General features: G+C 35.6%; 1 protein-coding gene across 1 annotated transcript; it reads right to left on the reverse strand.

The window, feature by feature from the left end:
- Positions 1-2,395: 2,395 nt before the first annotated feature.
- Positions 2,396-20,573, reverse strand: l(3)mbt (lethal (3) malignant brain tumor). Its single transcript, XM_073087952.1, has 12 exons — positions 20,433-20,573; positions 19,944-20,168; positions 19,067-19,870; positions 15,579-17,747; positions 15,241-15,466; positions 6,877-7,016; positions 6,251-6,422; positions 5,206-5,386; positions 4,809-4,874; positions 4,662-4,722; positions 4,129-4,314; positions 2,396-3,561 (listed from the first exon to the last, which is right to left on the reverse strand). The coding sequence occupies exons 2-12, from the start codon at positions 20,094-20,096 to the stop codon at positions 3,370-3,372; spliced, it is 4,350 nt and encodes a 1,449-aa protein (XP_072944053.1). The 5' UTR covers positions 20,097-20,168; positions 20,433-20,573; the 3' UTR covers positions 2,396-3,369.
- Positions 20,574-21,553: the final 980 nt, after the last annotated feature.

The following is a 21,553-nucleotide window of genomic DNA, read 5'->3' on the forward strand; positions in this document are numbered from 1 at the left end:
ATAATCTAATACGGCCAAGATATTATGTGTATAAATAAGAGAACACAATAGGCATAACACTTGTCGTTATACAACGTCGTTCAGAGACTTTTTCAAAAGCTTCTACTAAACTTCTGTTACAAAATAGTATTCTCTATTGTTGTGGTTGACCTATACTATATGGGGGCCTTTATTGTAGACTATATGAAGCACTCTTTGACTTCGCAAGACGATCATGGCTGTGTGCAGTGGGACATTAGTCCTTTCACGGAACGAATTTTTTTTCTTGTTCCGTGGGTCCTGTAGTAAACACTTAAGTTTATTATTTTATTATTGAGTACATACGCGAAACACTTGATTTTATTTTTGAGACAATATAATATAGAGAAAAAATATATATGACTTCCTTCCGAACTTTTTATTAAATTATACAGAACAACAGTTTAGAATAATAGTCTGTGCCAATGAAAATGGCACCTTTCTTAAAATGATAATGTGTGTAAAAACTTACACTAATACACTATGTAACTTTGTACAAGGGCACTGCAAAAATAGTGTAGTAACCTATACAAACAAGTTTATTTACAACTTTAACAAAATAGTAACAATTTCGTGCTGATATTATAGGAAGCAGAGTTCACTGAACTCATACTGACATTTCAATATCACGAGTGATAAAGATCCCCTAATTTTTCTAAAAACTTTGCTCTAAAACAATTATTGTAGACTCCAAAACATTAATAAGATATCCGACTAGGATATGTATAATTTAACAATGTATGCAGGAGTACAAAAGACAGACTTATAAAATGTTCGAAATGTTATGAAAGTAATGTTTTATGAGCAATGTGATTAGTAGAAATAGGCTAAAGTAAAAGGATCCCGAACAATTTGATAAAGTAGAGCAAAATCTTTCTAAAATGCACTATAGTATTATTTTGAATATCATAACCCTAATAGGTTTGGTTAAAATTGCATACTGAAAATATTCATGGAATATTAAAATGATATTAAAAATAACAAATCAAGGTTTTGTAAATTAGAAATAAATTATTTCTTTTGAAATACTATAATACTGTAATCTATTTTGCTTTACGAACTATTAAATTAGAGCGCACCAAAATTACTAATGGAAATAATTGATAATTCAAAAAATATAATGGCAATTCCAGCACTTACCTACTTATGAAATGTAAAAAAATATTTAAAATATTATTACGTATTTAATGACAAGTTCAATTTTTTTTAAATAATTTACACTATACATATAATAACAATAAATCCCATTTTTACATCACATAAGTGTAAACTAAATAAATAGCTCATAAGGTCTTATAAAGCAAAACAAATATTCAAATGATATTAAATTTCGTTATTCTAGTCGAAATTATGGTTGAAAATATAATTTATTTACTTAAAAATATTTATTGCAAAACTGAACTCATTCCTCTCTTCTAATATATACAGAAAAACTGAAAGTGATCAAAAACAAAATATTACCTATGTGTATTTCGCTTATATATTATTTCATAAATTACCGATTAACGACGATAATTCATGACATTTCCTTTATAATAAAAGTTTTTTTTTCAACCAAAACACTACAGAAATTTAAGTTATATGTAGGACCAGGCATAATAACATAATCATTCTTGCTTCATATGAATTTTAACAAAGTACACATTCCACATGGTAAAAAAATGATTCTACCAACTTTAAACTGAAACCACATAAAACTTTCATGCCCAAAGGGGTTCAAAATACTATATCGAGACAACAGACTGGACATAGGTGTTAAATTATGTTATATACAATAGATAAACATTTATATATTACAAGACTGTATTAAAAACTAAAAATAATTTGTCAGTTATTTATCAAATAAAGTGTACATAATTTTGTGAAATGATGATAAAAAGAAAAAAAAAATACTTCATTTCACTGTTATTGCTCGCTCGATAGAGCCTTATTATAATACAAGAGACAGAATGTATGGAATAATAAAATTAATTACATATAGGACATGTCCTACATGTCTTGACAAATCTACCTTGTGTTAAATGTTTGTATTGTATACAAACTACAACAAATTAGGCACAAGATTAAAAATAAAATAATATTATTATGCCTGTCATATACGGTGTAAGCCTTATTATCATAATTTTCATTTGAATGATATTGATAAGTTAGTCACTTGTGTAAAAAAAATTGAAATATTTTTGTTAAATAACATATTGATTCTTGTTGATTTTGTTACTCCTGACACTTTTTTGTTATTTAATGTTGGATTGGGAATTGTGTACTAATTGTATAAGCATTGTTTTAAACACTTAGATTTGTAGGATCACTCTAATTTAATAGTAACATGAATATAAGGATTGAGCAAAATCGGTTTTTTATCAATACAAGAAGTAAATCAAGAAATACTATGATTTAATATGACTCTCATAAATAGTATAATCATCTTGCACATTCCTATTATTACTAAATTGCACATGTACTATAATTATTTACAAATAAATCTAAACAGTGACGGCGAAATTATCTCTGAACTAGATCGTGGGTTTATTTAAAATTGTTACAATATTATCTTTGGTTCCATTTCGTGATTAAAAAAAAACTTTATTGTAAACAAAATTGGTAATACATCTAAGATGGATAAACTAATTGCTAATTTTTGATAGTCCATTTCAATAAGCAAAGCAATTTTGATATCTGAAGATTGTATATGATCACAACCTTGAACCTGAATCACATTACACTATTTGTGCTTAATTAATATAATATTGCTAAAGCAAATAAATAGGTAACATACAGCTTAATTTAGGAAATATTGTCACCAAATTGACCCTACACTTTTCATATACACATTTAAAAATAATCTTTGTTACTTCAAGTCCATAATTTATTCAGCAATAAGTCCATTTATATAAAAAAAGGCATCCAATTTTCATTTAAAAAACTAATGTTATTTTCACTGAAGTCCATTGTCTCATTGCTTAGTTTTCATGTATCTGTAAGGTAATCTTGTACCGCATATAAATAGCAAACAAGTCAACAAGCACTTTAAAGTTTCTTTAATATTTTCATATGTATATATACTCTGCACAGTGATGACTGATTATTCAAGAAAGTCCAACAAAATTAAGGCGTGGATTCTATATTCTTCTAGATTCACCTTTACTGTTACGCCAAGAAATATTCGACATTATAAATGTCCTTACGGAAAGACAAAACATCCAAATCACAAGTCAGTTAAATTCACTATACACTGTACACAAAATCACTAACGCGGTATCACTAACACTCGTGTGATGTGTCCTGGTAACGGGCGGTTTACATGAGGAGAGCGATCGCACGGCAGCGCAGGGCGTGCGACAGCGGCCGAGATCACGAGAGCGCCTCGCGCAGCTGCTGCACGGCCGCATACACCTTGATGGCGGGCCCCAGCCGCAGCCGCAGGCAGTCCACCAGCTCCTCGCACGACGCCATCACCAGCTCCGCGCCCGACAGCCGCGCCGCCGCCGCCGCCGCGCCCACCGCCGCGCCCGCCACCCGCGACAGCAGCGCCGATACGTCTCGCTGCAAGTTAACAATACATCATTGATATATGTACTACAAAATAACATTAATAAGCAGAGTTACGGTTATTAATTATAGTTATTTAGTATGGAAGTGAGTAAAAATACCCACGAACGCCGAGAAACCACGGCGGTTAAACGCAAGTTAAATAAAAATAGCTGAAAACGCCAAAACGCATACGAACACGCATTGCGGTTGCCAGTGAAGCAGTCCAGTGCTGTGTACTTCAAATGAGGCAGGCGTGCCAGAGACGGCGCTATTCACCCTAAATCACATTTTAAAAAGACAAATATTTCTAGTTTTTTCGTACAGCTTATTTATATTTACAAAATATCTATTATCCCGGGAGGCTAGAAGTAACGCGATGCAACTGACATAATATGTTATGATCATAGATAAATATAGATATCTCACCGCCTTGTTATTGAAGGAGGCCATTAAATGGCTTAAACGGCTGTAAATTACATCATGACAACCATTTAATGGCTGTCGTGGTGTAATTTACATTGGTTACATTTTCTTGTTAGGAGTGAGTAATCTTTACTACTGTATGGTTATGACGTTCACCTGCGTCCATACGCTGGGGTCGGTGGGCAGCGCGAGGTCGGCGACGTGCCTGGCGAGCAGCGCGCGCGGCGCCTGCGGCGTGTGCGCGGTCATGCGCCGCAGCGCCGCGCCGCCGCCCGCGCCGCCGCGCCACCGCTTGCCGCCGCTCGACGACATCGAGTCGTCGTCGGAAGCTTGCGATAGAGTCTGGAACAACGTTATATCATGACATTACACTTGTTATACATGAATTTTCACTTGTTTCCTATTTATTGCTTTTGTAAGTATACAGGGTGAATTTTCAAACGGGCCTTCAGGGTCAAATTCGAAACTATAAGGATAAGCCAAAAATGCTGAAAGGCGTTACGAGGCCGATTTAAGAAAACCCAACCTGCGTCATTATATTTTTTAAATATCTTTTTCACTAACCGGGAATCGTACGAGTTTATTTTGAAAAAAAATTCTCTATATTATTCCACTTTCTGATAGTGTTGCTATAAGAATCAAATTATGGGAATAAGCTTATAAGAAAAGATCTTCAAAACAATACTTACAGTTTCATTCTTTGCAACTTCTTCAATTCGTTTGTGTTTTGGTGGTCTGCCTCTTGGTAGTCTGCAAATAAAGTAGAAAAATGACGGATAAAAATTAATCGATACATAGTGCAATTATTATTATTTAAAATTGATAAAAATGCGTACTTCTCTTTGGGTGTATCGCTTGTAGGTGTACTCGTTTGTATTGATTTTTGCGGTTTATTGTGTAATCTGTAAATAAAACGCGGTAAATAAAACGAACTTGCATGTTTATAACTTTTAAGTAAGAAAACCTAAAAATGAATACTTTGTTTATAATGAATTTATTCCCATAATTTTTTAACCCATCCCATGGCTATATTTAATTGATCGTCAAAAAAGAAGTTACTAAACTTAAAAAAAATGAAGCGAAAAAAATGTTTCGATCGTAAAGCACTCTCTGATGCTTCGCATCATGAGTCGTGCAATTACATTATTATTTGTTAGCTACGTAATTTATTACCTATAACTTCGACTTATGAAAGACTTAGTTGAATATGTATTAATGTATATTATTTCGTACCTTTTCAAGTTGGCGAGATTGGCGAGGTTGGCGAGTCGGTCGGGCGGGTCGGGCGCGAGGCGCGCGCGGTACGGGCAGGCGGAGGCGGCGGCGTGCTGCTTGTGCGCGCCGCCGCGCACCGAGCCCAGCCCGCGGCACCCGCCCACGCCGCACGGCCCGCTGATGCGCAGCTCCTCCGCCGCTGCACCACACAATACAATCAATTGACGACCCATTATTGGTGGCGGAGCGGTTACTATACCGGTCCGACGCGCAGAGGGTTTCGATCCCCGGCTAGACAGCAATCCAAATGATGTATTTAGGTTTGTTTCTGGGTCTGGGTGTTTGTGTATTTGTCTCTATATGTGTCCATGGCACCCACGATACAGGGAATCCTAGTGTGGGGCTATGAGTGTAGAAAGCGTTTTATGTTTAAAAAAACTTTTAAGAAAAGTTTGAATTGTATTTTTTACCTACTCAAAAATACACTTAACTCAAACTTGCGTGCATTCAAAAAAATACAATGATATGGGTTATATTTTTACCTAGAAAACTCTTATAAGATTCCGATATAGAAAAATGAATTTCTAGAGTAGAGAGAGCCGAATAACACGTAGTATCTATGAAACACTATTGAAACTATTTGCTTAAAATAATCATTGTAGTATGCGGATTAAAACACGATACTTGTTATTACAGAATAAATAAATGAAAATGATATTTTCCAATAAGCATTATCAACAGATTAACTATTCAATAATCAGTGGCACTTCATCATAAGCATTTCCGTGTTTCGAAAGGGCACGTCAATCAATAAGTATTATCAAATATCGAGTTGCACGCTAATCGCTAGATGCTCTAGACTTAGTTTGAAAGAATTGCCAAGTTTTATTTTAGCTTATAAAAATATCTCCTATCGGTTATTAAAAATGAATAATAATTAATAAAATTTCGTCATTTCATCCCTGATTCGTGAGTCTTAAATCATAAGTAATCTTCCCGACAACATAGCAATAATTAACACAAATTGAATATGATTGGTGATGAATTAACGAATGAAACTGACTCAAGGGTGGCTCCAGCGGGTGTCCGGTCTTGAGGCACCATCCGACGGGGTGGATGTCGGGCGAGTCGTCGTCCATCCAGCTGGCGAGCTCCTCCGGCCAGCCGTCGAACGACACGCGCACCTGGTGCCCCTTCACTGCGCTGATCGTCGCCACACGGATCAGGAAAGGCACCTGGGAATCACGAACCAAGTTTGATTATTTCGCTTACATGCCATTATTTGTACACTATATTACTTCTGTACTTAAAGGATTATGCATACAATAACAGACAGGGTACGAGATAAAGGAGTGATACAATTCAGAGATAAAGTATAGATATGGAATGGTCTATTGTCTCTCTTTGGTTCTTAAATAGCACCTTGCAGTTCAAATGATGTTTAGTAGTCATTAAAATAGGAAATGAAAAATAATGAACATACGAAGTATGCCTAAATAGGAAAAGATATCTGATTTGAAATTGATCACCTGATGTTGCTACAGCAGATTTTTTTAAACTGGGGACTAAGTGAAAATGCCTTACCACATCAACGAAATCAAAACGTAACAAGACGAATGTTGCTACGGTGAGTTTGCCACGAGTAATCCATCATAAAAAAATAATAGTATAATACAAACAACGCCTTACCCTAGGGTCCACGACCTCGAGCTTCATCCCGGGCTTGAAGCCCTGCGGCGGCCGCGTCTTGAAGGCGCGCGGGGGCGCCGCCGTCGACATCGTCTCTGACAGATAGTTCTCCCATGAAAACGTTTCTGCGTCTTTGTAAACTGAAAAAGACAAACTCTTGTAACATACCACTCTAGAACAAACTTTTTTATTTTTTTTTATAATATAAGAGTAGCAGACTAGCATGCAGTCCACCTGATGGTAAGTGGCTACTGCCGCCCATGGACATCTGTAATCAACCCCAGATAGGATTAGATATTCCTACCTGAGGTCGGCCACAGATGCGCCGCTACCCCTGAAGACTAAGCTGGAACGCCTCGGAAAAGTCTTTCTCCCTTACCACACCCTTCAAACCGGAACACAGCAGCGCCTAACACTGCTGTTATTAGGGAGAAACAGGTGTGGCGATGGTGCCGCCGGAGTCGAACCACAAGGGGTTCTACCACCTTCAAACTTAATACTAATGCTTGCCCTCTGGCATTCATAGATTCAGAACACATTTAATATTTATCATGTTATACAACCTAGTGCTGACTAGATCCGTAACGGAACCAGCGGGACGAGGCGACATATCAATGAAAATATTTATATCCAAACGACGAAATTAGAATTGTAACCGATATGATAATGTACCTATATTATATTCACTCGATGGAGTTGAAGTAATATCCACCGCGCAAGGCTTTATTGCGGTCGATTCATTACTATGCATGTATTCGTATATTTTATCATTACCAAACAGTTGCTTAGTATTGAGTAAATATCTGATGAAAATATAAGTCATATTGTATTAATGTTATGTTTTATACAGATAAAAGCGGTAAAGTATAAGCAGGTGTGTGCGCGGCGAGAAAGCAAATTATGTGTATATAAATTAAGTTGCTCAAGACCAATTTCTATCCCACAATTCCTATTGCTTTCCTGTGTGACTAAAAATAAAGTTTAGATATTGCCTGTACTTAGGCTTCTTGTTTTATTTAATGCCGGTGTTACCACGCTGCCCAAAAAGCATTGTTTTAATAATTATATAAAATTTCTCACGAAACGTATATAAAACGACTTATACTTATATATTTTATTCAACCTTGGGAGACGAATTCATAAAAAGAGATATTATATCTTATTTTCTATAAATACAATTTTAGGTACTTGTGAGTCATCTTTTCGTCCCAAGACCGGGCAATTATTTCAATTTCAAATGAATAATTATCAAATGTAATAATTTCCTCATTTTAATATTTAATGACAATATACAATCATAAAATATATATATATTAGCACACAATCGTACAGGACAACGCATCCATTGTAACGAATTCGGAGACAAAAATAACTTTACAAGTTTTCAAATTGATTTTTCTATTAATATATTTAATTCGATTTTTTCATTTTGTTTATAAGTGAAAACTGTAACAGTATAATTACACACTTAAAAATAAAAAGTGGCATATAAGTATTCAGATCGTAATTAATATTTTAATCAAATAGAATTCCGTATATATGTTAAATAATATCCTATTTCTTGTTGTGTAACCGGCAAGCCACGACCTAAATTAACACCCTAATCTACACTTTCAGACGGCCTTACAGCGAAATTAATAATCGAAAGCATCTATGTAAAATAAACATACAAATAATGTAGCTATCAATATTCCTGAGAATAAATTATTTGAATTTGAATAACAATTTTGTACGTACCCAAATATTGACATGCGAACTCAACTTATTACTTGTATCTTTACGATATCACTCTCAAGAGACGAAAATAGTATTACGGAAGTCATAATCGTAAAAATATTGACCGAAACAATGCTACAAAAACTTTATTCAACCAATGTTAAAGGAAGTATAGTTTAGAAGAGATGGTTAAAATTATTTTATAATAGCAGAGCGATAAACACAGCACTTGTAGGAGCGCGCGCGAGCCGCCAGCGACTGATACGGTAAGTCATTTACACGTAAACAATGTACTCCGATTATATTGTATATTAAACGTAAGCGACTCGTTTGTTTAACGATTTATGTAATTTTATTAATGGCCACGTTTACCATGGTTTATCTTTAGGAGAGAATTTCTAAGAAAACATATAACATAAACTAAGAAATCTTGCGAAGGAAATATACAGAGAAGACATTTTTTTTAGTATGAGTAACGTATTAATTCGGTTACTTTGAAAGCATAAACATAAATCATAATTTTTTTAGAGGTTTTTACTATTATTATTTTTATAACAGAAAGCTTACATTAAAATGTGTTAATTTTAATACTCATATGCCAGAAATTATAAAAATATATAAATAGTACGTAAAGTGCGATCTGTAATAAATCTTTGATTCTCAAAGTGTTGTTCAAGATCAAGGCTCCATAGCGCATTGTTTTATTTTACAAGAAATTCACTAGCTTTACGCACTTTCACTTACAGAGTACACTACAAGCATTCGGTGTAAAAAATGAAGTACAATATTATAAAACTCTACATTTATGTCAAATGCCTCTTAAAATCGATTAATCCGTTTCTAAAATTATCCATTAAATACATTGAACAGCGATTTTATGTGTGTTATTGTGCAAATAAGCATGTACGCTTTGAAACCATATCATGGACATATAGATTGTACAGATGACGATAAGAGGAATAGCCCGTTATCATATCTTACTCCACCGCAAGTCATACATCGTATCGGTTCTTATTTGAAAAGGTTGACCACTACTGGTATTAAAAGTTAAAGTGTCTAAAATATCTAGAAACTTTCAAACGACAGCCAACAAGTCACGAACGGAAACTGTTTTGTAATATTATAGAGATGTTGTTCATTTGAATCACGTTTCATTATGATAATTAAGGTACATTACGTTAGTGTTGTGTGGTGCTGTTTGTAATTAATATATTTATAGGTATTTTCAAATAATTTTACCCAGTGGTTGCACGTGATAGAGGATAAACTAGTGCACTTCATAAATCATTTATGATTAATACCTTTTTAATTAACTTAATGTCTCACGGCGCACGTGCAAGTAGTGGGATTACCGTAGGTACCTATCCTTAGGACATTTTGTAAACTGATCTGATCTTATATTCTTTTTTATTTAACAATAGACAACAAGCAGTTCTCCATATTAATAATATTGTCTACACAAAAACTTGCTCATAAATTATTATTTAATCTAGCTGCGGAGATCTATCCATTACTATTTACGGGAATAAAAAGAACGAAATACGATACGTAAATTCACGTGTCATTTCCTCAAGTATTTATTTCCTTTATAAATTCCAATATACGTAGGTATCCATTTAGGGACAAAATACTTCAACCAGTTTTTCTTTAGACCGTAACGGACATGCTCGCGCCCCTTACGCCCTTAGACTGACTCTCTTATTCACATTTGCTTTGGGATATAGCATACTAATTAATTTAAAACTTATTTATTAAAGTTGGCAATACGCGAGAAGTCTGGATTGCAAGAAGCGTACCAATAACTCTGCGAGTGACCACGTAGGGTCAGTTGATATCAATAAGAGTAGGTATATTGAAATCCCGTTTGGTACATTTCAGTTATAAAATAATGAAACAACCTAAATAATTCACCGTAGGTCGCTTTGGAAAGGCGACCTTGCATGTTGTTATCACTGGGGCAACCTAACTTTTCCTAAATTGCCATGACCGCGTCCAAAAATATAAAAAGGGGCACGGTATGCTAAGAGACAGGAAGTTAAGACACGATATAGGTGATAGGCATGTAGAAAAGTAGGGTTTAGTGGAATTTTGAGGAACATTAATAGAAAAAGCCAGAAGAACCGATGAAAATTTAATGACAACGTTTGAAGGAAGCAATGACATAGAAAAAAACAATATACATAAGAACGTATTAAAAGAAAAATACATTAAAACCTTCTGCGCTAAAATAATAATATAAATAAGCAAATAGTGCGTCGCCTACAATATCTGCCTCCTTAGTGCTAGCTAAATAGCACTACAGTCCCGTGGTGATAGTAAGGCGACGCGTGTCACCGGCCTACGCAGTACGCCTGTGCGTGTACGCACATCTACTATTCGAACGCGTCCATCCCTAGCTGGATGGGTCGCACTCACTACTCCGTGACGCCAGTGACCTCTCTCTTGATTAGAATCGGTAAAGATAACGTAATCACCTACCTCAAGGGATCTAGCTTCTTGTGTCCATTTTTGACGTGGCAGTAAAGTTGGTAAATATTCTTTCAACCAGCGAACCCAGAACATGTCCGCTAGTCTCTGTGCAACTAGCCATCTTTTTCGTAGACATAAGTCAGAGTCGTCATACTTACCAAACTGAGGGCTAGTAGAAGATGTTCCAATCAAAAAATGATTAGGCGTAAGCGCCTCAGGATAGTAAGGGTCACTCGACACGTGTGTGATGGGTCGACTGTTAACCAAGGCCTCCACCTCAGCTAACAGCGTAGACAAAGTCTCTGGGTGAGGTGCGCGTTCCTTTAAAATAACCTTCGGTGAAGACTTAACTGTCCGAATCATCCGCTCCCAGCTGCCTCCCATCTCAGGAGCACCTGGCGGAATGAAGCGCCAATCCACGCCGCGTACGGCTCCAGCCTCCCGAACTGACACCGTGTCAATCTCGGCTATGCTACGTCTCAGCTCTGTATCGGCGCCTCTAAGGTTGGTTCCGTTATCTGAAATAATTACCTGAGACATGCCACGCCATGCTGCCACACGTCGGAGAGACAATTCGGTACCAAAACTATCGCTTTGGCACTTATTTATCAGTAGGTCCTCTGCCTCCTTCATTAGAGAAATGTCTAAGGTGTACTCTTTTCGCTGACATTTTCTAATAAAAAGTAATACCCTAGCCGTTGCTCGTATTAATGTAATATAATTACATTCGATTACTGTATGAATTATTTGTTTAAAAAAATCTTTAATATCCCCCGTTTCAACAATTTTATGTTCCCGAAAACGTAACATAATTCCTGATAAAGAATTATTTAAATCAGGGCTGGTAAGAAGGAAATCATTTAAACAAACACCTTTTACCTTTCCCGCACAGTCAAATACTAACCTTAGTTTCTCGGGTTTATTGGGATTCAGAACCCCAAAATGAGCCAGATACCAAATGTGACTAGCCGAAAGTCGTGACTCATCTAGTTCTCGAGCGTAGCCGTGGTCGAAGAGCTTCCGCACTTCCTTCTGGTATCTCTCGCCATAACTACTATCTGCCTGAATTTTTTTCATAATACCTGTAAGCCTGGAACGGGTATAATCATAGGTGTCAGGCACGCAGAATTCATCCTTGACGAAGGGTAAACCTACCTCCCATTGCTTACCTATATGACGTGCAGTTTCATCTAGTATACGTACCGCTCTCAAATATGCCGTATTCTCACGTCGTAAGTTCGATACTCCAATGGAATCTAACTCAAAGGATTTTTTAATTAAATCGTTAAGTTCATTAATAACTGTTGAATGTTCGTGCACCTCGGAATGAGCGAGATGAAATGTGTGTGCGTTCACGGAAGAGTGAGTGAGACCAAGGCAACCATGAATACACCACCCCAAACGGCATCTCGTAGCATAAGGTTCCTGTTTGTTACCGTGACGAATTTGTAACGGCGCGATTAGAAAATAATTATCTTCCCCTATTAGCAGGCGAGGCACTATGCATTCTTTACAAACAATATCTTTTATAGGTAACAAATGACCACATTTAATATCATTAATAGGTGACAAGTTATGTTTAGGTAAATTTAATTTTTCAACCTGCCTCAAAGTTACATCATAACATTGATTCTCATAAAAGCCACTAATATTAGTACATATTTTCGGAGCGTCCGATTCAAATACTTCAACACCAAAGGCATCGATAAATTTAATAGAACTACTCTGTGATGACGTAAGACCTAACTCCTGCACTAACCCCTTATCTATCATAGAAATAGAAGCGCCATCATCTAATAAAGCATAAGTACTTACAATACCTTTAGGCCCACGTAAATTTACCTTAACTATTTTAAGTAATACTGTACTTTGCGTAGCGGGGACGAGGGAGTGAGTCACTGTTTCGCCCAATGTTAACGATGGTCCACATTGACCATGTTGTGATGGTGACGGCTCTTCCTCCCGCTCCGCAGCTGATGTTGTTTGCGTGGCGCTAGGCTTATTGTAGTGCAACAAGTGATGATGAGGGAGTCCACAATTATTTATATTGCACACGGCAGCGGTGCAACTACTACTTTCGTGTCTATCTAGTAAACAACAATAGCATAGATTATTAGTCTTGACATATCTCCATCTATCTCTCCTCATAGCCCTTTTAAACGCTCGACAGTCTGGTAACAAATGAATAGATTTTTTACACACGATTTTAAGTATTCGTAGCTAATTTCATTTTAATGGAATTCTGGAATTCTGAATTTAATGAAATTCTGTGGAATTGTATATAATGCTTTAAAGAAACAATATATTTTTTTAAATATAATATTTTTATTCCCGTCCTTAAAAACAACAGAGGGAGATATCTTGGAATTCCCGATACAATATATCGTTGTAACATGCAGGAAGAGGCTCGAAAGGTGTAACATGCAGAATACTCTGGATTCCTCATGGCGAGTCCAATCAGATATTTAATTGACCCTTGCGTGACAGTCGCGCTCCTAACGTGTCGGTGTGAGCGTGAAATCTGTATGCCGATTATATGGTGTATATTTTCGGGTGTAAGCATTTTCGGGCTTGACCTCTCAACGCACGTTAAATATTTTGGTTTTGTTTATTATTACTCAGCTTATTAAAACTCAATAATCAATTAATCCCCTCAGAAAATTTCCTGTTTATTATTTTTTTAATTGAATACAAAAGAAATGTAACACATATATCGATATACCTAATATTCATAGAGAAAATAATGTGATCATAACGAGCCAACGTTAACAGGAAAAGATAAGAATGGAACATGGAATATTTTAAGCGCATATCCTTAACCATAAGATATTTTTAAGAGTTCGTCTGTTTATAAATAGTTTGTGGCATTTTAACGGTCGACGACTTGAGAGAGTTGTGATTACCATTAATTGGTTACAAACACCTTTTCCACTATTAAAATAAGACAAATTAATTCTGTAAGGCACTTTTACCCTAAAGCTCAAAAATATTCATCGCCATTTTGAGGTATTGGCTCATTGATTTATTTTAACGTTCCCTTCCCCCAAAAGGGAATATGAAATCCATGCGTATGCGTTCCGTGCATCCATTGCCCACAAATCGAGGCCACAAAGACATTGATAACAAAACAAGTTTCTGTTTGCGCGTACAAAAATAAATTTTGTACTGAACACGCGTCAACGCACAAGGTTAGTGCTTGACCGGGTTACGTGTTACATACGCTGTCACAGACCAAAGAGGATTCAGACATAGCATCATACGTGTCTAATGTTTGTGTATAGCTCGCAACATACATTGTCTTAGCTAGGAGTTAGTCTCACGTATAAGTTAAAATACACCACGCACCTATAAATTATAGAAATTATGGTGGTTTTTTAATTACGTCAGCGAAAACAAATAACGTCAAACTTTGTTGATTAGCAGAATTTTATTTTTAGAAAAATCTTGGGACCTTGGAGGGCCAACTTAAAATCTTGTCAGGGCCGCTCATTATTAACTCAGTAATTATTCCCAAACACAACAGATCCCAAAATCATTTTTTTATTACTTCCACTTAACAAAATTATTATCAAAAGTATCATACAGACAAAGTATCATACTGACAAAGGTGAAAAATTACAGAGGGCAATTCTAAATGTATATTGCTCTATGGCCCTTACACATGCATGGTAGGCGAAACAACGCGGATATTAACTATCATTTTGAGTTTTAATTTAAGCTGAACACACAACTTTATAATATACGCAAATACTCGCTAATATAATTAGTATTGACATGTGTGAAGGAGAAAGTAAAGTAATCCACAGTTATCTCTGTTATTATGAAACTGATCGGCGCCGGTACAATGTTTTATTTTTTGGCACATTGTATTTTCCTTCATTATAAAAATCTTATAATAGCTGAATGTTTCCTTTAAAAATTCATTAGGTCAAGTTATTCTTAGGTCTGTAGTATTTAACACAAAGACAGCGTAGCTTCGAATGGCTGTCTGAAATTTGTCAATGATAAAAGTTGTTTGTCCACCACCTGAAACGTGCCAACCCAGGCGTGCATACAATTTTGCCGTCCAAAAAGGACGTTCAATATTCCATACATGACATTTTGCCGCCGTCTACAACGTCCCCTAAGAAGAGCCGCATTCATATGCGCCTTAAATAAAAACTGTCAAACATTACTTACAGTTTGGAGGCGTGAGCGCAACGTTGTTCTCCTCAGCCCAGCCCACTGGGTGGATGTAGGGCGAGGTGGGATCCACCCAGTAGTCGTACATGTCGTCCCAGCTGTCGAAGTTGATGAGCAGCCGGTTGTCCAGCATGTCCGCGATCGTCGCCACGCACACCATGTCGTTCTGCCGGTCCTCCGCTTCCAGCTTCATGCCGATACGAAACCCGTTTGGCTTCAGCATCTGTTACAAAAATTAGTATTAGTGTACATTAGAAGGGTCAGAATCAAAATTATTTATCAATGAATTGTGGTACTGATTACATATCTTTTTTTCAAAAATAAAGCATACTTACTGTTGTTGTAACGTGAGGGAAAAGATGTCTCGGAGCGGCAACGGCACGCATTTGCTTCAAATATAACGGCCATGAGAATGTGGCAGGATTTATGTTTCCTGGAGGCTTCAGAGGGCGGCTGTTCTTTTCGCACCAGCCCGGCGGAAAGATGTCTATAGAGTCCGCGTTCACCCAGTAGTCGTACATGTCGGGGAACTCGTCGAAGTGCAAACGCATCCGGTAGCCTTGCACCTCAGCTACGGAGACCACGCAAAACAAAGCAGGATGTTGCGGGTCTATCGCCTCTAGACGCATGCCCACCTTAAATCCATTCCTATTGAATGGGAATGGATCCTTAAACAACTTCACTGGAGCTGCCTTTGCCTTACATATGTCTAAGTATCGCATCCATGAGAAGCCATTCTTGCCACACATCCAAGGATATTTCTCATTTTCCACCAAATCTTCGGACATTTTCAACAATGCCGCTTCCGGTATCTCCGGGGGCGCAGAGTCATAATGTTTTAGAGAAACTTTCTCATCTTTGATATCGGAAATTAGATCTGATTCAGATAGTTGTTTCTTTATGAGCAATTTCTTCATTTTATTTCTTTTCTTTGTCATTTCGGCCATCTCTTTATTCTTCTTCTTTTGATTCATCTTCTGAACATCACTTTGACATGTGAGACTACAAAAGTTTGGAGTTATAAACTCTGCTGCCATTCCATGGCACCCACAACCATCACATCTATACAAATCCTCGGGAGAAGTGGGCTTTTTGTCTCTGTTGTTTGTCTCCATGCGTTTCTTTAATGGCGTGTGATACTTAACATTTGAAGACTGTGTTATTTCATGATCTGAAATATTTAGAAGATCAATTAACCCAAATTCATTTGTCTGGAATTGCAGATCACTGCCTTGAAGTTGAGCTACTCCATCATTCCATATTAAACCAGGGGTGTCTTCTTCTGAAGTCGATTCTTTACGTTCTTTGCATATTTCATTTTTATCATAATCCTCCATACTTTGATAATATATAACTTCATTATTAGGTTCCGAGTTAGACTCTAGTTTTGATTCCCTATATTCATCCTGATCAGAGTCTACCAAATTAACTTTAGCCTCTAAATCTTTATCTAGCTTTTCATCACAAAACAAAGATGGGACGCGATGGTCGTCATTCACGTCAGCCTCAATCTGATCTCCTGCCTTTCCTATACTCTGTGGAGGTAAAGTCAATTTTATTCCTTTATTTGATAAGTTCTCATTGCATAGCGATATGCGCCTTTTGATATTAGCATTATTAGTCTTCCTTTCACTATTATCGGAATAGGAACGTCGCAAGATTGCGGGCGCAGCAATGGTAACGGGCCCTAAATCATTTCTATCAATTATATTTTTATTCAACAAACTTTTGCTTTTTTCTGGTATAGCTAAAGTGAAGGACTTCTCGCGAGTCTGACCACCTTCATCGTCAGCTATCGAGACAGTATATATATCATCGTTCATAGAAGCATTAGTCTCAGGTATTGAGAGAGTGTACTCTCCTTGTTCTCCTGTAGGCTCTGCTCTTGATCCTGAAATAGATATAGCAAATGTTTTTTCACCCTTTGGACTTTGTGGTATACAATTATCTTTTCCGTTAACACTGATCCCTGTGCCCATAATTTTAGCCAGTGGCTGTAAAGGTGGCATATCAGAGGCCTCCATAGCAGTATCTCTCATGACTGTAATGTTTCCTTGTGGATCATTCTGTATCTGGCCGTTAGCTATTTGAAGATTAATTATTGGTCCCTTTGATGCCATTGTAGCTGGTAATGTCACTGGTAAAATGAATTTAGTATTCTGTATTTTTGGCATATTCATTGGTGTCAGGAACAGCTTCTGATTATTTGAATTAACATTTGCTTGATTGCTTGATATGAGAATAGACTGATTTTCTGATATGCTCTTTGTATTTTGCTTCTTGACTGATCCTAAATATGCAATCGCTTGCTTCCCTGGATTTCCAGGTGCAATGCTCACTGGTACAATCATTTTATCATTTGATTTTGGTTTTTGAATAACAATTGGTTGTGTAGTGTTAGCCGATGCAAGTATTGACGACTTATTTTGTCCGGTTACTTTTGGAGCAATATTTGGTTTATTACTGACATTTGATATTAAGTGAATATTTGCATTATTTGTAACCTGAAAAACAAATTAACTTTAATAAGGTTAATCTACACTTGAAAAAATAAAAAATGTAAGATTGTGCAATGCTATTATCATATGAAATCTGTTTTATAAATGTATGAAAAATAAATTATAAAATGAAATATGATTAGAGTACACAAAGAATAGAGTTGAAATATAACCTAATCTTTTAAAACAATCACTGAATGTGTACTAATATATACCAACATTGTTATATGCAAAAATAAGTGTATAGCATGCTGACTATCCACAATAACTTTTGAATTATTTAATTGTGTTTCGTTATGTCAAAAAGCTACAATTGATTATTATTAAATATTTTAAAAAGGCATCTTTAGTCTGTATATAATAAAGAAATTTGTAAGATTGTTCTACTTAACATTATTGTTATTGTATAACGTTTGTGTACCTTTATTATATTAAATAAAGTTATTTTAAAAACAAACTAAATGTGTTGTAGAGAATATATAACATGTTTTTATGTAATATAGTATCATAACAATGCCTGATAATAATGAATAAATATGTGGACAATTGTATAATTATAAGGGCATGCAACCTAATTATTGCCAGTTAGTAAATCATTGTGAACTGAACAAATAAATATTATATTATATACTTCAACAAATCTTTGTTGCTATTGTATGTGTGCCAAATTGCTGCATAATTAATTATATCCAGTTTCGAACAATGCACAATACAAATAAAGTATATTTTTGGAGTAAAAGTTATATAATGAATTTATATGTTTCTTTTTCTACGCATAATATGTATAATACAATATGTAGTTTTTACTTAATTTATATTTGTTACTTTGTGTTACACAATTTGAACAAGTACAAGATTAATTTATCCAACCTTATTATTTACTTTATCTTGAATGAAAAATAGATACATCTGTGTACATACAATAGTATTATTTTTTTCTGTCTTTTTATATTATTCTTGCTAATCTAGCCTACACTCCACTCAATAAATTTTCCAAAATCGGTACATTTCCATTTTTAATGTTTGTTCGGTAAATTTCAATACAGTTTAATTTTAGTTTCATTAAACTAATATTATTTTATTAATTACAATCATGATTTTATTGCAGGTGCTGTATTCATTTTTAGAAAAACATTTACACACAACTTAAGCAATATTTATTATTGTTTCATAGTTATATTATAATGTTATTTTGGTCTGATGATCCCAATAAGTAATCAAATTGATTATTTGATGATTTAACAGATATGGGGCATTAAAGATTTGCCTTAATATCAAGTAATAAAATTACAGATTTTAAATAGTTAAGCAAAAGATATACTCACAGGTCTCCTTACAATAATTTGTGGTGGATTACCACTTGTACTGGCTTGACTGATCACATCTGTACTAGTCACTGGCTTTAAGCCAGTCGGTGTCTGTATATAGACAACATGTGGCATAGGCCTGGGCGCTCCTCTTAGCTGGACACCAGTATTTGTGTTGTTTGGTAGACTCAATTGTATTGGATTGTTGGAAGAGTTCGGGATTTGGACCACTGCAGAATTTGACCCTACTTGCATTTGAGAAACTGCATTTGCATTGGTCATTTTCATCTGGACCCCTGTAGAATCATGTAGTTGCAGCTGTGCAGAGTTAGACATACCCAGGTCAGTGCTGCCATCCATGTTTGTGGGCCTAGGATTTGAACCCATGTGTACTTGAATTATTGAACTGTGTAGAGGCTGAGTTGCAGTATTCAATAGTGGCATAGATGGCAAAGTTGGTGTAATCAAGTGAGTGTTCTGATTGCAAGAGGGAATCTGAAGAGGAACATTAATAGTTTCACCCGCAGGCAACTGAACAGGAACACTTGTGGTCCCTGAAACTTGTATTGGTAGACTGACAGGTGCTATTTGCAAGGGCACACTACTCGTAGCTCCAGACAACTGTACAGGGACATTAATGTTAGATGTGGAGCCAGGTATTTGTACCGGCACATGAACAGTGGACAGCTGGAGAGGATAAGGCGCGTTGTTAGCGTGAAGTTTAACTGGTGCAATGGAGTGAGTGACTAAGCTATGTGTTATGGGCATAGAGCTCTGCGGCGCCTGAACCGAGGACACGATCATGCTGCTCGATATTGGCGCCTGAAACATCGTAAACAATGTCATTGAGGGCGAACCGAGTTGCACTTATTTCACAGCGTAATATTTAACTCACGCGCAATGTATTCAATAGCACATTATGTTGCGAGCTATTCTGTGATAAATTTCCAACAGCGGACGCGTTTGCAGCTTTTAATAATCGCTTTTTCAATATTTCCGTTTTCGGATCATCAAAGTTTTGAAGTGGATTATACTGCTGTCTCTCCATTTCTCGGACCCGAGACCGATGTCGAAATCATTACAGATGTTTTATTATCTCCCGCAATTCATTATTCATGACCTGCAACGCATGTAAAAATAAAATATTGTGAAGTAAAATTGGCTCGCCCGATCACTCTACTTCAAAAATATGCGTACTGATAAAGTATATTAGTTTAAATAAAATAATATAAAAATATCCGTTATTAAATTCTTGTACTGAATGCAGTACATTTTTTTCTTTCGCGAGTATCGCGCTCTATCAATTGTGCTGCTACTTTTGCAGAACCACAACCTTTTAAAAAGAAAAGTTGACGAAACACTAAAATTGTAATATATTACTTACATTTGCTTATTTTACATATAAGAACAACTTCACAGGTATTATTCCAGTAAACGTAAGATAGTTTTCGTATTGAAAACCATTAAAGAAAAATAAATTAAATTCAGCAAAGCGACGAATTTTACCTGCCTACACAACTGGTAATAATTCTGACAACATAGCCAAAATGTTCTATGTATCGTTAGGTTGGTACTTTCGAAATTTCCAACCAATCAACGGTGAGCATTCCTGTGACGAAGCTTTCGCGCCCGATTATTCAGCTAAAAAAATTATCAGCATAAATTGTATAGCTCTTTTCCTTTCCTACACAATGATCGCACTTGTATATAAGTTTGTACGCATATTTTTATGTTTACTTCTATAAGTTCTTTATGCGAATAGAATTAGTTAAAAAAATACTTTAAATTGAAATAAACAACTGGTTATTAAATTTTCCGCTTAGATTAACGATTATTTAATTAAGTTGTACATGGCTTCTTGCAAAATAAAATTGAATCATAATTTGAATGTGGAAGTTACGTAATTGAAACATGTTAAAAGTTTTAAACACAACAATCTGCATTAATGTGAGACTAAATATATAAAATCTTTATTCTAATTTTGTAGATAAAAAGGTCGTAGATAGAATTTAAAAGCGTAATTTTATTGTGTGTAACAGTCACACATAGATAAAGTACCTGTTTCACACATAGGTACATAATACATATAGTTACATTATCATTTTATTCCCGCTACGGATTTCCGTTGTAAATAAGTATTGGATACGTGTACCAAGATAAACTACTTATTTTGAGTACAATAAATTTATAATTTGTTTTTATACTTTGGCTTAAAAAGAACTTTGCATTGTTTTATGAAATATAATTAAGACAGTAAGTTAATTGTAAGTTACTATATTTCAAATCAAAAATCAAAAATGGTTTTATAATAAGCCGTCATGACACAGATAATCTATAGACTTAGGTTACTATTTACTTCACTGTATACCTTCATGGCCGACAGCATTATCATCGGTTCAAGAAAAACAGCATTTTAAATTAAATTTTCATAACTCTAAAACCCAATATATATGATCCAGATTTTTTTAAATTCGCAGTTTAGGACCAATTAAAAAAAGAGTATTA

This window comes from Epargyreus clarus, unplaced genomic scaffold, assembly GCF_041222505.1.
Source record: "Epargyreus clarus isolate Ecla_fem2 unplaced genomic scaffold, WU_Ecla_fem_2.2 ptg000026l, whole genome shotgun sequence".
NCBI classification, from domain to species: Eukaryota; Metazoa; Arthropoda; class Insecta; order Lepidoptera; family Hesperiidae; genus Epargyreus; species Epargyreus clarus.